The sequence below is a fragment of the Myotis yumanensis genome, unplaced genomic scaffold (genome assembly GCF_028538775.1).
Source record: "Myotis yumanensis isolate MYYU_CA2020_CCGP unplaced genomic scaffold, mMyoYum1.0.hap1 SCAF_4, whole genome shotgun sequence".
NCBI lineage: Eukaryota > Metazoa > Chordata > Mammalia > Chiroptera > Vespertilionidae > Myotis > Myotis yumanensis.
In genome coordinates, this window is record NW_027223755.1 from 24,518,571 (window position 1) to 24,543,115 (window position 24,545).

General features: G+C 45.7%; 1 protein-coding gene across 3 annotated transcripts in view; it reads left to right on the plus strand.

Annotated features, from left to right (window-relative positions):
- Positions 1 to 24,545, plus strand: part of PDZD2 (PDZ domain containing 2) — a 326,315-nt gene that overhangs the window by 103,795 nt on the left and 197,975 nt on the right. For 2 of the 3 annotated variants that reach the window (XM_070411946.1, XM_070411947.1), the window contains exon 3: positions 16,781 to 17,608. In XM_070411946.1, the coding sequence (XP_070268047.1) occupies positions 17,133 to 17,608 (476 nt within the window). In that variant the 5' untranslated portion in view covers positions 16,781 to 17,132. Of the gene's footprint in view, positions 1 to 3,560; positions 3,584 to 16,780; positions 17,609 to 24,545 lie in introns of those variants that run through there. The other variant, XM_070411948.1, reaches the window with a different exon arrangement.

The following is a 24,545-nucleotide window of genomic DNA, read 5'->3' on the forward strand; positions in this document are numbered from 1 at the left end:
TTCAAGCTACCAACGCTGTGTCAACAACTTGCAAAATTCCTGAAAATGTGATAATCAGCCATCAGGAACCAGCGAGAGCCAGCTCCAGTACACCATTGACCAAGTTTCATCCTATTTTGCTCTTCTCCCTCCTAGCATAAGTCTTTATGCCTAAACTTTTGAAAGTTGTCTTTATCAAATTAATTTTAAAAATTATTTTTCAAGTAGAGTTTACATTCAATATTATTTTGTCGTAGTTTTAGGTGTACAGTATTGTGGTCAAGGGGGACCCTTTGTAAAGTATATGACTGTCAAATTACTTTTTGAATTAAAATTGTTTCCCTTTTGGAATCGAGAGTTGGGTCTTAGCCTGTTCCGGTGATTGTAAACGTTGCCCTCTAGTTTGAATTTATCTGTTTCTCATGTTCCATAGATCCTTATATGAGTAGGGAGTGGACCTATACTTTATTAGGTGGCAGGAATAAAAATGTAGTTGGAAAAAAAGACAGATTAATGCGATCAAGCAAAAGAGTGTGGTGGCCAGGAACTGAGTCTGCAGTCCATTATCCCAGGACGGATTTGACTTAAATAGAGGCAATTTTCTCCTTTGCAGCTCCTTCTCCTGGCCCCGCCAGCTCACTTCTATACTTGTCACTCATTTCCCCTGGCGTTTCTGATGGAAATTGGCCCCCCTCCTGTCTGTCTGATGAGAATCAGGCTGCAACTGTTTGGCCCACAAATAACCTCCTAATCATATCCATGTTTTTCTTGTTGAATGGGAGCTTTGGGATATTGCAGGGGGAAGGGGGAGTGAGAGCTGCACTCGCTAAGCAGCAGTGTGTGTGTGGCGTCATCTCCTGCTTGGCTCTGGGGTAATGTGTTGGCCTCCCTAAGCTGGTAGACTGCTGGATCTGTGGGAAGAGTTGGCTAGGTGGAAAAAGTGCTGGATGCCAAGGTCTCCCACACTGGAGTTTTAATTGCCTTAAAAGAGGCTGAGCTTTATGAGTTTCTGATATCAAACTTGGCTCTCCCAGGCCCAGTGAGTGGAGACAGGGAGTTTCCAACTAAGACTTCATAGGTGTGGGAAGCAGGTTGCTGTGGGTGGGCGCAGGGAAGTAGGGAATCCATTGTCACAGCAAGAAGGAAAGACATGGCCTTTCCCTCTACTCATGTCCAGTGTGAACAGAGGATGGCAAGAAATCTGGTTTGGATCCCTGACAAGAAGGTCAAGTTCAGACGCCTGGAGTGTAAGAGGCAAAGGACAGAGCCAGCAGGAATAAGGGACCTCTCAGTTGGTTAAGCCCCCTAGTCTCTCCAATCCCCCGAGTCATCTTTGATTGCTCTTCTCTATCCCTTCCCCACCAACCTGCTTCCAAGTGGCCACCTAGATTGGTCAACTCTGCCTCAGAAATGGCCCAAGAAGCTACCTCCTTCCCTCACCCCACTGCCATGGTCCAGGCAGTCATTATATCCCACCTGAGCTATGAGAACAGTCTGCCAACTGGCCTCCCTGTGGTCTAGTCTCACTCAATCTGTATCCCTACACATACAATTTTTTTTAAATCAGCAAAATAATATGTGTTAATAAGCACTTAGGAAACCCAGAAATTTAAAGGTTCAAAAAACCACTCATAGCCTTAATTCCCCGACATGAAGTCAGCTATTTCAGTGAATATCCTTCAGAGGTTATTTTCATTCTTAAACACAATTGATAATCAAAACCACTTTATAACCTACTTCCTCACATATTATGGTGAACATTTTCTGATATTGATAATTTTCTCAAATGAAATCCCAAATCTGGTTGCTTAAATAATTCAGTAAATAAAACTACCACCAATTAAAACCCATGACCTACGTGAGGAAGGTCAAACTCCTTGGAGCAGGAGAGAAGGCTAAATGTGCCCTTGACACTAATCTCCCGCCCGCACAGACCACCCTTGCACACCCTCTTTGCCACTCATTCTCTTTGCATAAACACACTACCTACATGTTTACTCTGAGAATTCTGTACAAAGTGGCTTGTGTAAATAACTCCCATCTCCCACCGTTCCCACTTTGTGAATTCTTCCATTCTTTAAGATTTATCCTAAGTTATTTATGTGTCTATCCCTAGGAAAATTAGGAATCTCTTGAGAGCAGAAACAGAACTGACTCAGTTTGTATTTTTAGCAACTCGTGGTTATGCCTGGCACGGGGCAGTAGGCACTCAGTAAATATTTATGGAATGAATTGGCCTCGATTTGGTATGTCTGTTTTCATCCTCTTGCCAGTTTCACGTGTTTGTTTTGTTGGTGCCCATGGCTCATCCATATTATATTTTCTTTTCCTCCTTTATATGTTTCAGTCTTGCTGTCCTGAAATAAGAGCTTCTGGCCTAGAGCCATCCATGACTTTAGTTTTGCCTTTGCTGGTGGGTTGAAGAAATAGTTTCTGGTGGCTTTACTGAGAAGCGAGCTCAGTTTTTCAGAGTCGACAGCCTAGAGTCAGGCCTCCAGCCCTTTTCTGAAGAGTTGATTTATAGGTTTATGAAAATGTTTGAAACAGGAGAAGGCAGTGTGAGTGGAAAGTGGGAATCCACCCTCAAAACCAGGGGGCTAGCTCAGCACTCATTGGGGAGGGAGGGGGTAGGAAAAGTCAAGTGCATGAGGACGGAGTGGGGTGTGCCTGAACCAGGGCTCTGCAAGTCTGCAGTTTAAAACTGCCCGAGGGACTCTGCTCTCTACCTTTGCCTTTTGCTCCACAGATAAACCGCATCAGGCAATCAGACACCAGGCGCTGTTTCTTATGGTTCTGGGGATGCTTAAATATGAAGGTTTTGCCAGAGGGATGAGTACATATATTTTTATTTTAAACTTATTTTTCCTTCCCCACCAATCTACTTCCAAGTGGTCACCTAGACTTTATCAACAAACATTAAACTAGAGTTATTTTTATTGAAACTTGTAGAAAAGGGAAGCTAGTCAATTTCACTCCTACTACGGGTACTAGCTCTACAGAAATAAGGATGAGTAAATTTCTGTGTCGCCCCCCCCCCCCCCCCCCCGCCCCCGGGTAGAAATAGAGGCTGGTATGTCCACCTTTATTGCCACAAGTCTCAGAAGTTTAAATTTTCATGTCTGCTTTACATTAGCTTTTAATAGGCACTCCAAGCACATCTCTGGATGCAAGTAATAAAAATCCAACCCAAACTGGCTTCAACAGAAGGATGTTCACATGTCATCAAGGTCCCAGCTTCATTTTTCTCTCCGCTTGTGCCACCTCAGCATCATGGACCATCAGGCTGGTATCAAGATGGCAGCAGCGACGCTAGACATCTGACTTGGAGTGACATCCAGAGGAAGAAGAGAGACCATCACGTCTTGGCAGTTTCTCTTAGGAGTGAGGCAGCATTTTCCAGAAGAGCCCTGGGAGGCAAGTCTCATGACTCACTGGCCAGTGTTGGGTCACCTGCCCACTCCTGAAACCATTGCTTGCAAGGGAAGGATGTTTCCATTGATCAATTAGGCCAGTAGTCGGCAAACTCATTAGTCAACAGAGCTATCAACAGTACAACGATTGAATTTCTTTTGAGAGCCAAATTTTTTAAGCTTAAACTATATAGGTAGGTACATTGTTATTAACTTAATTAGGGTACTCCTAAGGCTTAGGAAGAGCCACACTCAAGGGGCCAAAGAGCCGCATGTGGCTCACGAGCCACAGTTTGCTGACCACGGAATTAGGCCCACCTTTAGAGCTGAGGATCGATGAATCCCTGAACAAAAATCAGAATTCTGTTAGGGGGTTAAAAAGAGGGAACGGATGCTGGGTAGACAGTCAGTAGTGTCCTCTGCACCTCAAAATAAGCTGTAGAATTGGTTGCCAACTGTATAGTGATTTTGAATCGGTTTCAGCTACTCACCTTTGCTCAAATAAAATCTTACCCAGAGGAATAGACAAATAAAACTGATAAAATCAGAGCAGTTTTGTTTGTAAGCCTACAAGAGAATGCAGTCCTAGGATCATGGTATGACAATCCCTGGAGATTACCTCTTGTGTTCACGTCAAACACCTTTCTCTTCCTTATCTCCTTTCTTCCTAATGACGCAGTTCTGTACTCGGGACAAGAGGCCAGCCGGCCAGAGAGGACCAGCATTTACAGAGTCCAGGCAAGCAGGGCCATTCAAGAAAGGCAGCTGGGCTGGGAGCCGCAGGTTTGGGCACATGAGACCAGAGGCTGCAATGACAGGGAGGGGAAGAGCAGTTCCTCTGAGTGGGCTGGTGAGCTATTGTCCCAGGGCTGACTCATTCCCTCTCCGCCTGCAGAGTGTGGGTGCCCTGGCCCACGGCTGAGATTTGCATCCAGGAGGGAGTGAGAGGCCTGCTGAGGCAGGGACAGAGATTCTGCGTAGGATTACTCTACAAAGGGCGGACACGGCATGCAGGTCAACTGCTCTCAGGGCTTCATTTTTGGATGGGGTAGGTGTAGGGTTGCCACATAAAATATAGGCCACCTAGTTCAACATAAATATCAGATAGACAATAACATTTTAATCCAAGTATATCCCAAATATTGCATGGGACATACACATACCAAGACATACTACAATATTTGGGACATACTTATACTAAAACATGTCTTTTTTATTTTTTTTTATTTATTTTTTATTTTTCGCTTAAAGTATTACAAAGGGTATTACATAAGTGTCCTTTTTTCCCCCCCGCCCTTGACAAGCCCCTGCCCTCCCTTACCCCCCAGTGTCTTATGTCCATTAGTTATGGTTATATGGGTGCATACAAGTCCTTCGGTTGATCTCTTACTCCCCTCCCTCCTGTCCCCCAACCCTCCCTGGCTTCCCACTGCAGTCCGACAATCAGTTTGAGGTAGCTCTGCCACTGTATTTATTATTGTTCAAAAGTTTGTAATGGTCTTAATTATCCATGAAAGAGTGAGATCATGTGGTATTTTTCCCTCATTGACTGGCTTGTTTCACTTAGCATAATACTCTCCAGTTCCATCCATGCTGCTGCAAATGGTAGGAGTTCCTTCTTTTTAACAGCAGCATAGTATTCCATCGTGTAGATGTACCACAGTTTTCTAATCCATTCATCTACTGATGGGCACTTAGGCTGTTTCCAGATCTTAGCTATGGTGAATTGTGCTGCTATGAACATCTGGGTACATATATCTTTTCTGATTGGTGTTTCTGGTTTCTTGGGATATATTCCTAGAAGTGGGATCACAGGGTCAAATGGGAGTTCCATTTCCAATTTTTTGAGGAACCTCCATACTGCCTTCCATAGTGGCTGCACCAGTCTGCATTCCCACCAGCAGTGCACAAGTGTTCCTTTTTCTCCACATCCTCTCCAGCACTTGTCGTTTGTTGATTTGTTGATGATGGCCATTCTGACAGGTGTGAGATGGTACCTCATTGTTGTTTTGATTTGCATCTCTCGGATGATTAGTGACTTTGAGTGTGTTTTCATATGTCTCTTGGCTTTTTGAATGTCCTCTTTTGAAAGGTGTCTATTTAGATCCTTTGCCCATTTTTTGATTGGATTGTTTATCTTCTTTTTGTTAAGTTGTATGAGTTCCCTATAAATTTTGGAGATTAAGCCCTTATCAGATATGACGTTGGCAAATATGTTTTCCCACGAGGTGGGTTTTCTTGTTGTTTTGTTGATGGTTTCTTTTGCTGTGCAGAAGCTTTTTATTTTGATGTAGTCCCATTTGTTCATTTTCTCTTTAGTTTCAACTGCCCTAGGAGCTGTATCAGTGAAGAAATTGTTTTGGCATATGTCTGAGATTTTGTTGCCTTTGTATTCTTCTAGAATTTTTATGGTTTCCTGTCGTACATTTAAGTCCTTTATCCATTTTGAGTTTATTCTTGTGTATGGTGTAAGTTGGTGGTCTAGTTTCATTTTCTTGCATATATCTGTCCAATTTTCCCAACACCATTTATTGAAGAGACTATCTTGGCTCCATTGTATGTTCATGCCTCCTTTGTCAAAAATTAATTGAGCATATTGGTTCGGGCTAATTTCTGGACTCTCTATTCTATTCCACTGATCTATATGTCTGTTCTTGTGCCAGTACCAGGCAGTTTTGAGAACAGTGGCTTTGTAATACAGCTTGATATCTGGCATTGAGATCCCACCTACTTTGTTCTTTCTCAGGATCGTTGCAGCTATTCGGGGTCTTTTTTTATTCCAGATGAATTTTTGGAGAGTTCGTTCTAGATCTTTGAAGAAGGCCATTGGTATTTTAATGGGAAGTGCGTTGAATGTATAGATTGCTTTGGGTAGTATGGACATTTTAATGATGTTGATTCTACCAATCCAAGAACAAAACATGTCTTATTATTTATCTGAAATTCATATGTAACTGGGCACTATGTGTTCTGATTTGTTAAATCTACCAATCTTGCAGGGGTGGGAAATGAAGGGTCTCCTTCGCATGAGGATGTTAGAGCTGACTTTCTCCCTGGGGTCTCCATTCTGAGTCATAGAGTGGCCAGCACCTCTCCTTCCACCCAGCCAGTGGTTTCTAAGGCCCTGTTACATCGGCCTTCCCCGAAATGCGGGTGTCTGAATGGCCTCCAGTGACTCTGAGGCTCTGCTCAGCCTGGGAAGACTGGTTCAGGGTTTAAGTTCCTGAGGGGTAAGAACGTCACTGTTTATTGTACTCGATAAATATTTGTTGAACGAATGAGTGAATGAATGAATTATTCCTCCCTGAGGAATCCATATGGGCGTAACCAGTGTTTATCTTGTAGAACCCAGGAACCCCAGAAGCACAGGCGCCTCTCTTTCCATTTCTTTTCCCGTCATGAGACGCATGGGAAAGGGCCCGGGTGGAAGGTGTAATGGAGAGACTTGGAGAGCTGCGGGGTGGGAATGACTAGCCGAGCAGGAGAGAACAGGGCCAGCACTGGGGCCCGCCAGGCAGGGGCCAGGAGCATCGCACGGGGAGGTAGGCCAAGTTTTTAATCACCTCCTCGGGCAAAGAGACTTACGATTTCAGGTTGAGAGCAGGTCTTCAGTCCTCTTCGCAGGATTCCTGTAGAGCCTGACTTGGCACCGTCCAGGCGCTCAGCTTCCAGGGGCAGTGATGCGGAGCCTGCAGGCAAAAGATCAGGGTGCCTAAAGCCTGTTGAAAAGGCTTCAGCGGAACTCGGTGGGTGGCAGGTAATAGCCATTTTTGTTCCTGTTGGTAATTCCCCAGATCAGCAGGGTGCCTGGGGGCGTCTGTTTCCCACAGCGCCTATCTCCGCAGGCTTAGCCAAGTAAAGACTAGATTTCTGTCCTAAACCTTTAAACCCATAATGGACCCAACTGGCTACATGTCCCCCCAATAGAGACATGCCCTAGTGCCTACCTTATCTCCAATGCAGAGAACGCTAAAGGTTTGTTTTTTGTTTCTTTGTTTTTTAAATTCCAATTTCCTATTTTCCTGGCAAGAGACTTTGCCGGCTGGATGAGAACCTGCTTCCAATCCGAAGTGAGTTTTTGCCGACTGACACCACGGGCACCTAGCGCTCTGTCGACTGAATCGGGGGCCCCTCTCAATCTGTTCGCCCATCTGTGTCACAGTAAAGGGGGGGCAGCCACAGGGCCGCAGGGCCCTGGGAAATGCCGGAGCTGTCTGCAGTTTCAGCGGCATACGGCTCCTCAGCAGGGCTGGGGCCAAGAGTGGTCACGAGAACATGGACTCCTCTGGCTTTTCCTTGGTGCCTCTGGTTCTGCCCCTCCTGTCCTGCCTCTCGCACGCTGCCCCCGGGAACTGTTCTGAACAGGTGAGAGCTGCGCTGTAGAGGCCCGCTGCGTGCCCGCTTTGTAGTTCCTGCAGTTTTGTTAAATCTGGAAGGTGTCCTTGGTCCTTGGGGGCAAGAGTGAGACCCTTACCCACAGCCCTGAACTTAGAAACACAGAAGACAAATTGCTGTGTTGAGAATGAAACTAGGATATACCTCACATGTGGCTGAATCGTCAGCCCCAGAAATGCCCAAATTAAGAAACTGTCCATAAAACTAATAGAATACAAAACTGGAATTATAGTCATCATAGGGACGAGGGACTAAAATGTGATTGTGCCCGTAATTCAGAGAGTAGAAAGGGACACTCACTGGCGCCGTGGTATGTAGTTTGGAGAGAGGGGAGTGAATAGAAGCCGGGTGGAGTTCGTGCAGAGAGCAGGAAGGGAAAGCTCCAGGAACCAGATGTTGGCGATGACTTTTCGGGTGCTGTCTAGCGCAGGCGAGTCTAGGCTAAGTGGGCAGTGTCCTTGGCAAAGCCCAGGCTGGAGAGGCCGAGATGGTGCCTCAGCTGGGGCCGCCCTGTGCTTACCTGGTTCTCCTTGTCCCGAGGTTTGCCTTCCTCTGCGTCCTGCCTGCAGGAGAAGCAGGCTTTGATCAGGTCGCTGCAAACATCCTGCCCACTTAATAACTGTGTTTTCAATGGGAAATTAACGAGCGAGCCTTCTTGCTGGTAGCAGTATATCCACTCTGGAGAGGCAGGTGCTCTTTCAATGTGCAGGGAGAATTCATGCTTCTGAGCCTGGGAGCCTGTAGACCTGGATGGTGGGGAGTCAACCAAGATCAGGGTCTCCTGGTAGCATCTCCTTGATCTACCAGCGGCCTTCCTCAGCCACATCTTTTACCTATGCACAGGCCCCACATTAACATTGACACAGCGCCAGCAGGGTCTTTAAAGATAGTGGTTACAACCTCCTCATATCTGAGGACCTTTCCCTAAGGGCATCACGGCAGTGTCTGGAGTTGAATCTCAATTTGATGATTTCCAGCCTAGTTCCTTCCCGTCTCTGCCATCTCATCTCACTTTCTCTCTGCTGTATTTCTCTCCCACCCCTTTTAAAACCAAGATGGAGCACGAGTAGCTGTGGGGGCCATTGAGAGTGCGGGGACTGGTATCTCGCACTCCTTCGCCATCTTCCCTTCTTCATTCTGATTTCCTGCCTGGAAGAGGTCAGATGAGGATTCTCTTCTCTCCCATGGACTTGGACTTGCCTTCTGAGGATCACTGTCTGAGGTCTTTCCCACAGGGAGGTCTGGGAAAACGGGATGCTTCTCCGAGAGGCCCACGGCTGGACCTTTGTGCTCCGTGATCCCTTGGTTTCCTCTGAGGATACTCTCTCTGCACCAGGCGCTCCAGCCCAGGGTCCTGCAAGTGGTGGGGAGGGGGAGGAGTAGAGACTGGTTGCTTGCCAAATCGGAGCATCTGTGGGGCCTCAATGGGAACACCGGATTTCCTATTGATTCCTCCTCCCTTCTTGAAACCTTGGTTCTTTCTGTTGCACCAAAGAGCTTTGATTCTGTAAGATATATTTCTTCTTGCCTCTGGACAAGCTGAATGCTGGTTCTAAGCACGTGAATGTAAAACCACCCCAGGGGCCCCCTTCCTCCCTTGTCTTGGCAGATACTCAAAACCTGATAAAGCAGTTTGGCCCATCTCTTCTGCAGTTTAAAGCTTCCATGTGTTGTGTATATGCTTCTTAATGAGGCTAGTGACTCCCTCCCTGACTTGCTAACTCAGCTCCAAAGTCCAGGAAAATGCTGGAAGTGGAAAGAAACTTAGAAGAATCACCTCATTTGGCAGATAAGGAAACTGAGGCTCAAAGATGTTAAATGATTTGCCTGGGGACCTGCAGTTAGGTAATAGCAGAGTATACTGCTGGCCATTATAAATATTTGAGTCATTCTTAATTAAGGATGAGGTCAAAGCCTATGCAGTTACATACTGAGAATTCAAATACAGTTAAGTGGATTATTTGCCCAAAAGCCTAAACACCGGAAGCATCTCAACAGCACAATTGTTCTGAAAGGAACACTTGTAAAATGTTGTAAAATAACTATTTTTTAAACAATAACTCCAGTCTAATTGAAGAAGAACTTATTGTAATGCATGCTGTATGTTGAGGGCGTGATCTCTAGGGTTGCGGATGACAGATTGGTGGCATCATGGCTGCCCAGTCCATACAAGGTGAACCGGAAGGTCACATTAAAATGGGCAACCACGGTGACCTCATGATTATCTTGCTGCTGACACCGAAGCTGTGATTGTCTCAGCCAATTACCCACTTGGTAGATAGCAACTGCTTCAAAGTATTAAATTGGCAATTCACAATATAAACAGTACCTCATAAATGCCTTCTTTCCCCAACCATTATGCTCCTTTAGAACTAAGATACCGAAACTCCAGGAATCTTATTAGTCCAGGACTGGCCAAATCCGGAGTAAACAATCTTAAACTGCACACGTGCAAACTTGTTTCTGTATCTGAAGCCGTAGCAAATGTATTTTACAAAAATGTAGGAAACAAATGGTGTATAATCTTCATTTTGATGTTCTGGCCTCCATCTGTTTTCTTGCACTCATCTTGAGAAAGAACATGCATGATGTCTCATGAATCTTTTAATTTCTACTCATTCCCATATTTTTGCTACCTGGATAAATGATTCATGTTTTAGCATACACACTGTCTTCAAGTATTAGATTTTCAAAACAGCTGCCACATCATCCTTTTTCATTCCATTCAGGTTTTTCCCCTGTTTTTCAAGGGTCATCAGACCCAGAAATGGAAGGATCTTGGTCCTATCTCACTGTGCATTTCTCTCATCTGTAAAATTGAAGGCTGGATGCCGCAATTCCTGAGGTCCCTTCGAGCTCCTCACCTTCTGGAATTTACATGGGAACACCTTTCTCATTCCCTAAAATCCCAGCATAGACCTTGGAAAGCCACATATTCCAGAATCTGTCATGTGCCCCCAAATGTACCACATCGTCGCCCTTCGCACACTTTAGTTAACGCTCTTTCTCCCCCCAGGCCCCACGGGCTCTTCATCTTTTCCTCCCCAGCCTAGTGCAGTGCCTGGCACAGTTAACCCTTGTTGCATGACATAAAGGCTAGATCACATTCTTCTGTCTCATATGCACAGCCGTCTGGTTAGTCTAGAGTCAGCCATGTAGAGTTAAAACTTAGCCAGTGCCTTGCTTTTCCAAAATATAAGCCAACCCAAAGGAGTCAGTCATTCATATTTACACTTTCTCAGGCAGTGGTGGGTTTGTCTGTAACACCTGGGACTGCACAATGGTGCTAGTAAACCATTGCATGAATTCATGTGTGCTTTTAGCCCTTTAAGAAACATGCCCTGATTTGTTTGTTTTTAAAATATAATTTGTATTGATTTTAGAGAGGGAGGGAGAGGGAGAGAGATAGAAACATCAGTAATGAGAGAAAATCATCAATTGGCTGCTTCCCACATGCTCGCTACTGGGGACTGAGCCCAAAACCTGGGCATGTGCCCTGACTGGGAATCGAACCGTGACCTCCTGGTTCATAGGTTGACACTCAATCATTGAGCCACACCAACCAGGTACCCTGGGTTGTTGTGTTGTTGTTGTTTTTATTGCTGTTTTTGGTGCCCCCAAGTCAAAGTAGGAGCTCAGTAATAGCTATGAATCAACAACATTTAGCCGTGCCAGTGTTGGTGAAATGGAGTCAGATGCCCTTGTTTTACAAGGTGGTTGTGAGAGTTGGAGGAGAGAATAAGATGGTGGGGAAGCATCCAATCCAGCTCACTGGGGGCATTTCCACACCCATCATCTCTCCTCCTTAGGCAGCCAAGCAGGCTCTCACCTTGGAGTCTCTGCCCCCTGTCAGAGAACAGCCTTCCCACAAGTACTCTCTCTCCTCAGTCTCTCATTTATTCAGGTCTCTTTTCAGAGGGGCCTTCTCCCCGCTGCCCCCCTGCTCCTAATCCCCCGTCACTCACTAGCCTCTGACACGACCACAGTCACAGTTCTCTTCATGGTACAAATTACCATCCCACGTTGTAGCATTTTACCTTTACTAATTCACCATTATTTCATGAAGGTTTGTAGGAACGCTGTCTGTTTTGTTCAGGGCCCAGCAAGTGATGGGCACTCATTCAATGAACCTCTGTTGAATAAATGACTAGTAGGCATTTAATCAACACTTTTTTTCTTTTAAAATGTGGAGCATTTTCTAGAAGTCAAAAGAGGAATCCAGTCCAGAAGGGAGGAAGATGAGATGAAGGTTTAGGAACTAGGAACTTAGCAGAGGTCAGCATAGGAGGGCGGCAAGAATCCAGGACACTTCGCAAGAGGGAGTTCGAACAAGACAGCCTACTGTGCATCTGACTCTGAAGCGAGGTCTGGATAACTGTGGTCAGGTTCAAGGCTTAGCCTCTGCATTTGGGCGATTCGGCCTGTGACTTTGGGCAGATGATTGGTTTCACTTAGTTCAGGGTTTCCCGGCCATTTTCATTCTTGTCCCCCTCTCTTCACCCCAGGGAAAAGATTTTAATGTATTTAAGTTAAAATTAAAAATTAAATTGAATTCTCTTGAGCACAGAAATTAAATACTAAGGAGTAAGATTTTTTTTGCCCAGATAGGACTGAGCTTTGCGAGATGGGGCACTGACCTTTAGAATAGCTAAGACTTTTTCAGCACCCCCATCCTCGAACTAGTTTCCACCCCCGCGTGAGTAACATCTCCCTGTTGTGAGTGCACAAGTTAGCTGAAAGGGGATCCAAGAAAGTTGGTAGACATTAAACACAGAATCAATTACCTTAGTAACAGAAGCATTTATTTTGAATGCTAAGGCTGTCAGCTTCAGGCTACTCAACATTAATTTAAATTATCATGGTTGTTTGCTTGGGATGAGACTAACTGGAGAATTATAAATGATAGAAGTGAGTGGGACCAAGCCTCGGACCGCCACGTCCACAATTCTGCTCGCTGTTGACGTGGATTGATCTTCAGGATGAGAGGCTTTGAGACCATTGCGGAGTCAACCTAACAGGAATGTCAGTATCTGTAACCATTTGCAGAGTTCTGTCCATCTCTGGGTCAACGTTTTGTTCACTGGAATGTTTCGTGGATATTGTGGAAGAACCAGACTTTACGTACTGTTGAAAAATTGTGCACCTTTCCTTATATCCTGAGTCATCTCAAATTATTGAGATGGATCAGAATACCTCTACTTCCCTTGTTTATAGAAAAATCCCAGGAAAAGCCATTTATAGAACAGGGGGCTGGAAGGATTACTGGAAAATTTCCAATTATAGGTATGGAGTTGAAAAGTTGTATAGCCCATGAACATCAAAGTAAGACCAGTTTGGCTCAGTGGATAGAGCGTTGGCCTGGGGACTGAAGGGCCCTAGATTTGATTCTGGGTTGTGGGCTCGATGCCCAGTAAGGGGGGCGGTACAGGAGACAGCCGATCAATGATTCTCTCTCATCATTGATGTTTCTATCTCTCTCCTTCTCCCTTCCTCTCTGAAATCAATAAAAGTATCTTTTTTTATAAAAAAAGTAAAAGCTTCGGTCCTTGAGGGTGTCTGTACACTTGAAATAATTTTTCATTTTTCTGAAAACTCCTTCCCTGCCCTCACCATACTTAAGGTCAGAGGGTGGGCTTCTGACACCATATGGGAATCTCATGACTCCACCCCCTTGGCCATAAGTGGCTGGACTACAGATGGATAACTGCTCCAAGCTAAGCCAATCAGCTTTGCTCCTCCAATGTGTCATTTAACAACTTTTGAGTTGCAAATTATAGAAAACAACTCAAGGTAGCGTTCATTTTCATTAAAAGGTGTGAGTTGTGTTTTTTTTTTAGTTCAGTTTTTCTTTACCATTTTTCTTTCTTTTGAGTAGTTAACTTTTAAAAATGTAATTTATTGCAAAGATTGATACGGTCTTTCAGATTGAGGGTCAGCACTGCATCCCCCATCCAGGATGGCTGCAGCTAAGACCAGGGTGGCTGCGGGGAACCAGAGCACCCTCTTTCCCTAGCCTTGCACCTTTGCCTTCTACTGATCAATTTTATTTCTTGGCAAGATGGCCCTTTTGCTACTCAGTTAACATAGCAGGTAGGATATTGCCATCCACCATCTCTAGTTCACAAGTTACAGTTCTCACCACACACTTGAGTCTAGACCAGGGGTGGGCAACCCCTGGCATGCATGCCAAGCATGGCACACCAGTAACTTTTGCTGGCACTCGAAACCCTCTCTTATAATCTTCCATTTACAATTTTTGTCTTAATATCGACTTTTTTATTTTTCAGATAAATTCAGTGTAGGTGCATCTTAGATAAATAAATAATTTTACATAACAAGTTATCTTAAAGACCATAGACATGGATTGAGGAGAGAGGGGAAGAGCAATTTCTATGCCTCTGCCTTAACTCTCCGTGCCTTCCTAGATCCGACCAGTGTTTTGGTTTCATCCACATACGCTTGTGAATCTCTGTTCTCAGTGATGAATTTTGTTAAGTCTCATAATAGGAGTAGCCTGACAGATGAAAGTAGTAGCTCGTGCATATCTCTGAAGGTCACGAAATATAAACCTGATGTAAAATCTCTGTCATCAGTGATGCAGCAGCAAAAGTTCCATTGATAATATCAAACGGAGTCATAAAGTTTTCTGTCGGACTATCAGTGTACATGTATACATTAAAAAATAAATGTATTTTTCATCATCATATACTGTGTTTTTGTCTCTTGAATGAATTTTATTATTTCTTCAAGGTTCTTCACATACGTACACCTTAAGAGATATCAAGTAGGCGTAACATGTTCTCAAAAAATTAGGGTTGGCATGCAGAAGAATTTTGAGTCAGAGATTTTGCTGGTTTTGGCACGCACTCACAAAAAGGTTGGCCACCCCTGGTCTAGACCCTTGCTCTCTAGGCCCTGGGGTTCAGTTCTCAGAGCAGAACTCTATTCCACCTGCATGAGATGCCCAGTTCTGGCCCCATCCCAGGGCTGGGGGCTGATTACGTGAACATGGCTGTAGGAGTGCACCTCTGTCGATTCTGTCAAAAGGGTTGTCATAGACTTATTACATGCTAGTTTCCATTTCTTTATGCATCTCCCCACTAGTCTATGAATTCTTTCAGGGCAATGAATTTGCCTTGTTGACAGTATATTCCTAGTGCCAAGATCAAGGCCTGGTTCTTAATTGATGTTCAATAAATACATATTGAGTGAATACAAGCTGATATCAGGAAAAAAAATTCTTGATTACTTTTACGTTCAGTTTTCTTCGATCAGACTTACTTAAAGAGTATCTTGCCCAAGATATTTACTCTGTTTTCATGTGTATGGAACCATTGGAACTGAGACTAACACCTTGAATGATAGACCATTAAAATTTGAATTCAAAGGATCTTTAAAAAATTGTTTGAAGTCATCGAGAGTCTGCAAGGTGACAGCACTGTGCCGGGGTAGGGAGCATGTTGTTGAAAACGACACGATCACTGCATTTGAGAATCTCTCTGTGGTGTTTGAGAGACCTTAGAGATCACTTAGCTTAACTTTCTCATTTTACAGATGAGGAAAGGGAGACTTGGAAAGGTTGCTAGGCCTGATGGAAAATATTCTGACTTATTCATAGGATCTTAATATGTCTGTATGGCATTACTTTTCAGTGAGAGGTGTTACTTATTTTGGCCAAAGGGAACATTCCATTTTTGTGTATTTATGGATTATCTTTTGTTTGATTTTTGCATTTCTTTTTAGTAGGCATGTGCTTATGTAGATAATATTTGCTAAACTTTTAATTTACTTGGAACCCATTAATAGCTGGCCCTCGAGTTCTCTGGAAAATCAAAACTTACGATACGAGACATTTCTTTATGGTTACTGAGTAATAAGGTTATTTATTATTGACATGGCTTCTGACACCTCTCCCATTTATTATTATTTCTTGTTAAATCATTTCCTGAGAAGGTGAAGAATGTTTTCCATCTTTGATGGCACAGTTTATATTGACTTTCTCCAGGCGAAAGTGAGGTTCAGAGAAGAGAGTGAAAGGGGTCATTTTTCTGCATTTACAGGGGATGAAGGTGAAAATTTTCTTTGGTGGAGAAGGATTGGTGATGAAATTCAATTAACCTTTCCCGGGGTGGCGGGGGGAGCAGTGATGTGCCCCGCACTGTGCAGAATTCAGTGGGGGCAGGACAGCCCCAGCCCTCTGCTGCAGCCAGTCCCGCAGGCTGGTGAGTGCATCATGGCACTAAGACCTGCATTCAAGGGCCAGCCAGGGAGGGGCTGAGTCTTTTCACCCAGAAGCATGGGGAAACATTTCTCTGGAGGAGAAGGCTTTGGGTAGGTTGGTATTAACAGCTTTCCAACGGAAAAGAAGCAAGGAGACTAAGAGCTGTAGGATGCCAAGGGACAGGATGTCCTGTGGACCTACGTGATGAAGGTGGAGTCAATGGCTGAGCTCAGGACTGGTGCTGTCCTAGAGTCTCTCTGTGCGGTTGATTGTTATTGCTCCTCTCGGTAGCATTGTAAGAACATAGTTCTGAAATGGAGAGCCTCCCTGTGTATGCACTTGGATAGATCAAGGCAAATGGAGATAGATTTCAACTTCCTAGGAATGTAAGGTCTTAAATGTTTCCAGAACCCCTCTGCGATCTTCTATGTCTTGTCACACAGCCTCCTGTTGGATGTGAGCTTGATGGGGGTTGTCCTGGCAAAAGTCATCTCATTTCGCCACTGGTCAGGGAAACTTCCTGGAGAAAGCCAGTGTTCCAGAGGTGTCTGTCTGAGGGAAGGAGGGGTGTGTGTGTTTGTGTGTCTGTCTGTCTGTCTATCTGTGTGTCTGTGTATACTGCGCGGAGGGAGCCGAGCTGGGGGATGGGGAGCGGCATTAAGGCTTCTGGCTCGGAAAGCAAACATTGCCTTCAGTCATACAAGAGGCCCTGTGTTCTGTGTGAGAAGGCCCACTGTTGTGACTGGAAGGAATTTTTTGTTTTTTCCTCTTCCAGGTGTGAATGAATCCGGCGGAGGCCATGCTGTCGCTGATGAAGGGCTATCCCATTTCTGGGCCGTTTGCACGGGCCCTGCTGTGATAGGAACCAAGCGAAGACCTGCCGGAGGCTTCCTTCTGTCCCTCGCTGAGCACTCCAGCTGCAAAGATCGTCCTACTGTTGGTGTGTGTCCCGTCCTCCTCTTGCCACGGCAAACAGCCCCGTCTCGAGCAGGTACCCCGCCTCGTCTGCCAGCCTGAACATGAACACAGCCGATGACAGCCAGGGTCCCCAAGGGACATGGGGCCCCGCGGGGTCCGGCCCCCAGGAGCAGGTCCTCTCATGATGCTGGTGTCTGGGAGTGAGCACCATGCCCATCACCCAGGACAACGCGGTGCTGCACCTGCCCCTGCTCTGCCGGTGGCTGGAGAACAGCCTGCAGGAGGGCGGGGCGGGGCCGGAGCAGCGGCTGTGCCAGGCGGCCATCCAGAAGCTGCGCGAGTACATCCAGCTGAACTTCTCCGTGGATGAGAGCGCGGTGCCCCCTGACCGCAGCCCCCCGGGGATGGAGATCTGTACCGTGTACCTCACCAAGGAGCTGGGGGACACGGAGACGGTGGGCCTCAGTTTCGGGAACATCCCTGTTTTCGGGGACTATGGAGAAAAGCGCAGGGGGGGCAAGAAGAGGAAGACCCACCAGGGCCCTGTGCTGGACGTGGGCTGCATCTGGGTGACGGAGCTGAGGAAGAACAGCCCGGCAGGGAAGAGTGGGAAGGTCCGCCTGCGCGATGAGATCCTCTCCCTGAATGGGCAGCTGATGGTCGGAGTTGATGTCAGTGGGGCCAGGTAAGTGGCGGGGTTTCCTTCAACGCTAAATGTTTGCACGTACCTTAGTAGGTTTCGTCCTGAAATGTGGTGAGCAGGAACTAGGGTTCTGTAGAGAGCCCACGTCAGCCAACAGTTCTCCTCCATTCACCCTTGCAGATAACAGACTTCAGGGGTCAACACACCAACTTCCCACCCACCCTGCCAACATGAGAAATCATCCACACTATTACTTACGATCATAATATAAGGTGATCCGTTGGGCAGTTCATTCTGATCCTTCTCTTGAGTTCGATTTTGAATTCAGAACTATCTTAGATGATGTTATGGGCTGAACTCTGTTGCCCCAAAACTTATATGAAGAAATCCTAATCCCTGGTACCTCCGCACATGGCCTTACTAGGAAAGAAGGCCATTGCAGATTTAATTACTTAACATGAGGCCAGGTGGTAGAAGGATGGGCCCCTAATCCAGTAGGACAGTGTCCTTATAAAAAGGGCAAAGACCTGCTCACAGGAGAAGATGTGTGAAGATGGGAGTTATGCTGTCACAAGCCGAGGAACCCTCGGAAGCTGGGATCAGGGCCCGGAGTATATCGTTCCCTGTCCCCCCAGAGGGAGTGTGGCTCCACCAACACCTTGATCTTGGACTTTTCGCTTCCAGAACTGTGAGACAATACATTTCTGTGGCTTAAACCACTCAGTTTGTGGTGCTTTTTTATGGCAGCCCTAGGGAACTAATACAGCCGATGTGTGACCCTATCACCTATGGCTAGTCAGTTTTTCCGTCAGTATCCCCCCCGCCCCCCATAAGAGTTACTCTGGAAACTAGAGCCCTGTGAATGTTTTTGGAAGAGAACATTGAAAATTGTTGTGTGTGTTTGTGTTAGCTGTGGGAGGAGCAGGTGCAAAATGTGGAAGATGAGGTCATGGTTTGTTTATTTTAAAAATTAGCTTAGGGTCAATTTGAAAAATTCTTCCCGGGGGAGACAACAGCATTCATAGCCATGGGTTTGGCATCCTTCTGTATCCCGAGCCAGCTCCAAAGTTAAATCTGTGCCTGTCCCCAAGTCACAGACCCATCGCTGCCTTGTCACTGGCTGAGACTCCTGAGGTCTACAGTTTGCTTCCAGGTCCCCCAGTAGCTCTGAGAGCCCCTCATTTTTTGAGTGGGAACTGCATCGCTCCAGAGTGACTGACAGAGAACTTTTGGGAATGGGGAGGGATCTTAGTTATGTTTGATAGCTGGTAACACACAGAGAAAGTTTTTGTTTGAGAGTCTATCACCCCTACTCTGGGGAAGACTGGCCTTTCTAGAATGCTCTGTTTACTTTTGTTTGGTGCAGGGAGAACCGCGAAGGCTTTTTTAAATTAGATCCTACTAACACTTTATAGCCTAGTCCCTCCCTCCCTCAGCTAGCTTTCTATAAGTACACCCGCTCTGTTCCCAGAGGACAGAGTGTTCCAAATTGGTAACAAAATGTGGAATTAATTAAAACAACCCACACACGAAAAACAAGTAGCCTTTTCTGAAAAGTAAAAGGGCCCATGTTTCACTTAAAATATATTTTTCAGGATGTGACCCTTGACTGGACTTGCTTGTGCGTTCATAAACTCGGGCCGAGGGCAGTGCAAAGTGCAGGCCTCAGAGGAGTGGACCTGGCTCCCAGACCCACTTACTGGCCGTGTGAGGGGCAGGCTTCTCAGCTATGGAGGCTGATGCTATACCTCAACAGGGTCCTTTAGTGGATGAGATAAGGTGGCTTATATAATGTACTGACTAGGCATCTGGCACATGGTAGGTTTTCAATCAAAGGTAGCTTTTTAAAAATATATGTTTTATGAAAAAAAAATATATGTTTTTATTGATTTCAGAAAGAGAGAGAGAGAAACATCAATGATGAGAGAGAATCATTGATTGGCTGCTTCCTGCATGTCCCCCACTGGGGATCGAGCTCGCAACCTGGGCATGTGTCCTGGCCTGGAATCAAACCGTGACCTCCTGGTTCATGGATTGATGCTCAACCACTGAGCCACACCAGCCAGGCAAAGGTTTTAACACCCAACCTGGTTGGCAATGTCACGGAGAAAAGGCCTTTGAGTTTGAGGGACAGAGAAGAGCTTCAAACCCTGGCAATTCACTGAGCAGGAGAGAATAATCTTCAACCCAGAAACCAGGCTGATGTTCCAATATTGAGCAACCAGTATGGCGTGGGTACTAGCCAATTGGAAAGAATGTCAGCACATGCAAGAACCGGTTTCTGGGCTGGCTGGAGGGCCTGGGGGCTCAGGGTGATTGGCCAACTGGTCTAGAAGCATTGCATACTGGGTGGACTAGCTGAAGATCAGCCCTGGCCAGAAGCAATCTTCAGCACAGTACCCACTGGCTTTAAATTGTGTGTAAAATTAAATTTAGGGTTGTTACAAGCTCAGGCCCTGGTTACCCATGGCAACCTTGAGTTCTGTCTAGGTTATAGCAGACTTAAAACCCAGTGTCAAGAGGCTGCTAGAAGGTGTTACTTGGAGAAATGACTGCAGGTGGTGAGGTAGGAGATGGAAGAAAGGAAGGATTGCCAATTATAGCTTTTTAATATGGTCTCTGGGGCCATTTAGCAGGAGGGTCCTGCCTACCTGCACATGCCCAAAGGCACCAGCGCTCTCTTCAGGGGGAGGTCTTGCTGTCGCTGTTAAAAGGCTACCCCATTTCCAGTCATTTGCATGTCGTTGTAGTAAGAAGTGGTCATCATGATGACCTGGAGATATTCAGGAAAGGTTAAATGATGTTTAAGAGGCCAGAGAAGCATGTAATACACTTTAGGAGGATTTCCATTACAAAAGGTTAAAGGAGAACCAGTTTCAGCATTTAAAATTCAATTATCTGGAAAATTCGTCATGTGGAACAGCCCATTCCCCAAGGGTGCTGTGCAAATGAAGCGTGCAGACCTTACGCATGTGCCCACTGCATGCTGCTCAGCCTGCTCTCCCCACTGCGAGTTCATTTCATGTCTTCGTTTCTGGGTGGCATCCCGGAGTTCATCCCAGTCCTGTTCTCTCATTGTCCTGAGGAGGAAACGGAGGTTCCAGCAGGTGGTTTCCCGGGTCCAGTTATCTTTCTTAAGAATAGAGGGGGGACTAGAATTCAGAGCCTCTGACTCAAATTTTAAAACTTTCTCTTCAACACTACAAACAGTAACCAATGACATTAGGATAGTTTGTGTGTTTTCTTAACAACTTACTGTTGACAGTGAAAACAAATAGAAAATCAAGATTTTCTACATGTTCTATACATATTTTTTTTATAGCCAGTCTCTAAATGGATGGTGATGACGTCTAGAACGTTTCTCCTCCACAAGAGTTTATCTAATAGCAGCTAAATGTGAACCGATGGCCCTTGGCATGGACAGAGGGAGCTTGCTCTCTCCTTAGCTCTTCAGAGGATCTTCCACCCACATCTGCCCTCTTGTGGTTGAAGCAGAGCACAGTTCGGGAAAGTGCTGGGAGCTTGAGTCAAGTTTATCTCCCATTAGGCTGTATGGGTTTCTCAACTGTGCTGTTAGGATGATGGTTTCGGCCCTCAGAGGTCTCCTAGAATGGCAACACCTGAGCCATCCCTGAGCAGGAAGCCGCTCAGGCACCATCCCCCTCCTCTGGGTGCCTGGTGTCGTCATGATGGCCTCAGGAGGTGCCCCATCCCGGTTCCCTGCATAGCATCCTCTCCTGACGCTCATAGCCTTCAGGTCCCCTATAGAGAGATGAGTGGTTAGTCTGGTAAACCCACCAGGCTAAGATCTTTGTGATGGTTGGTGGAGGGAAGTTCCAACTGCCCCAGTCCACCTCAGGCCTCCGGAATCAGAAGGCCTTAAGAAAGTGTGAGTTGCCCTAGCCAGTTTGGTTCAGTGGATAGAGCATTGACCTGAGGACTGAAGGGTCTCTGGTTTGATTCCCAGTCAAGGCATGTACCTTGGTTGGAGCACATGCGGGAGGCAACCAATCAATGTGTCTCTCTCACATCAATGTTTCTCTCTCTCTGTCTCACCCCTACCTTCCATTCTCTCTCTCTAAAAAAAAAAAAAAAAAGTGTGAGTAGCTGGGCAATAGCAAACCCTTTGCTGGACAATGGGTGCATTCTTTCAGAAACTTGACCACTTTGGCACACCCTCAGTACCAGCCTGCAAGCGATGTCCAGAGCCACTTCCAGAGTGGCTCCTCAAGGACCACTCGTCCTATGAGGGAAGAGATTACATGACAAGAGCCACTTTCCAGGATTTAAACGGGGTTGAGGTTGTAGAGGTCCATCCACAGATGCTCTTTAATTTCATCCCAGTGACCTGCCTCACCTCCGGTCCTCCCATCAGAGCCACCGCTGGTGACTGACCAGCCTTGATAGATGCAAAACCCGAACATCCCACTTCATACCCTCGCTTTGAGACTTTTCGCACTGCTTTTGGGAACTGTAATTGTAAACCATTAAAAGAAAAAAGATTAAAGCATCTTAATGTGATTATAGCGTTATGGGCCTGACTTCATACCCTTCTCTCTGGGGGCACTCCTGGACCATTTTCAGGAATCTTGACTTGTATTTCAATTTTTTTATGTCCAGGTGTTAAAGTAAGTGCTAAGCATTTTTCCTTTCTTGTTTTGAGGACCAGATGCCCTCAAATGACTTTTGAGTTTTTCCCAAAAGGCCATTGAGTTCCAAGCTCCGGCCCTCACTCCATCTGTCTTCTGAAGCAGAGGCAGATAACCACACCGCCTGGCCCAGCTGTCCCCAATGAACTGGTTGGCCAAGCACAGAGGTTAAAATACTTGAATTTCTGTCTTTTGGTATTTGACCAAGGGTTGCTGCCTCTTCCTAGAGGGGCATAAAATCTGTTATTTTCAGGACAGAAGTATGTATACGTGTGTATATCTCTCGTGCAATTTACAATGGGTTTTAAACAGTTATATATAGATTCCTTCATGGGACTCTTCTTTGAAATATGATTCTCCTCCAAAGATTTTGAGGGTGTGAGTTTCAGTAACACTATATATAAAATGGGAATGGAGGTGTGACTACTAGAGGCTTTTTGGATGACAGGGTTTAGCAATGTAGAAATGTACAGAGCAACACTCAAAAATGTGAATCTCTGGGTTTTTTGTATCTCTTAGCCACAGAAAACCTGGGTGCAGAGTGGTCAGCGGTGGTCTAGTAGCTGACTCATCCCACAGTTACCTTATTCACGGCTCCTTCCTCACCAGAAAAAGGATGACTCTATCGCTTCAATGTCTTTTGGACTTAATTTAGCCATTGCTTTTTTGGGGCTGGAATGGAGAGGAGGGCTGTGCTATTTCCATAACTGAAATGTGTTTGCTCAGCCCTTTAGGCTGAACTTGAAGGCTCTTCCATTTCAATGGGCTGGGGTTTATTAAGAAACTTTTTGATTTGGGGATCACAGATATATTTTCACAAATATCCCTGAAGGAGGCCTGAGCTATTACAGGGCAAAGGGAAATGGTGTCTTTTTTTAACAATTCAAGCTCCATGAAGTACAGGTCTCTGTCCAGTCGCATGGCACGTCTTGAGGATTTTCCCTGACTCGAGGATTTTATTCATCCAGATCTCCATTCCTGTGAAGTCCTCGTCTGACCCAGCAGAATGGGCAGGGAGGACTTAAGTGGCAGCCAAAGGACATGGTTCATGCTCTAGAACAGTGATTTTCAACCTTTTCCATCTCATGGCACACATAAACCAATTGCTAAAATTCTGCAGCTCACCAAAAAATATATTGTAGTATTTGATGATCTGACAAAAAAATAGATATAATTTTGATTCATTCACACTGGATGGCTATTGTTGTGTTGGCTGTTGTCATTTTTTTATTTGACAATCTAAGGTAAAAGAGGTCAGTGACCCTGACTATGCAGTCAGGTATTGCATGTTTAAAAAATTCCTGGTTCATTCGTATTAAAAATTGCTGCTCTAGAAAGTTCATTGTCCAGGTAGGAAGCCCAAAAAGATACAGAAGGTAAGGGGGAAAAATTATTAGCATCCAAGACATTTTTTAATCTTAAAAAAAAAATTAGGAAATTGAATTTGACTAATATTTTTAATATGTTTTTATTTATTTTAGAGAGAGAGGGTAGGAGAGAGGTAGATAGAAAGGTTGATGAGAGAGAAGCATTGATTGGCTGCCTCCTGCAAGCCCTCTACTGGAGATTGAGCCTGCAACCAGTGGATCTAACCAGTGACCTCTTGGTTCATGGGCCGACACTCAACCACTGAGCCACACCAGCTGGACAGCTTGACTAATATTTTAGTCCTTACTCTGTATGTCAGAGTTCCCCATGCCCTATGTGGTATGTGACATGTCCTACAGGACGAAGGGGCGACCCACCAAGGCCCCTCACTGGTTCATTTGTTTTTTACTTATTTCATGTAGCATAACTCAGTGAAGTAGGTTTATGGATTAAATTCTTTCATTTTAAATTGATCTTTACCAAATGGACAGATAAACTAAAATTCTTGAGGGGAATAAAAGAGGATCAATATATTATTGTATTAATAGTATTACTTATATATTAACTAGGGGCCCAATGCACGAATTCGTGCACCTTGAAAGGAACTGTGGGCGCGAGGCTGCGGTGGGTCAGGGGTGGGTCTCGGCCCATCCTCCGTGCCTCCGCCCAGCCCCTCCCCTCCCGCTGTGGCCCCCGGTCCCTTGTCTGCCGGCAGCCCTGCTCCCACCGCCACTGCTCCATGTGCTGACAGTGCCAGCCCCGTTTGCACCCACTGATGGCTCAGAGAGATTGGGGCTGGCACTGTCAACAGGTGCAAGCAGTGGCTGCTGCCCCGATCGCCCCTCAGGAGCAGGGGGAGGTGGAGAAGCCCTCAGGGGTGATCGGGACCAGTGCTGGGCGCCCACAGTGGGTGCAAGTGGGGCCAGCGCCGGCATTGGTTGAGAGCGGTGGTTCAGGTGCCA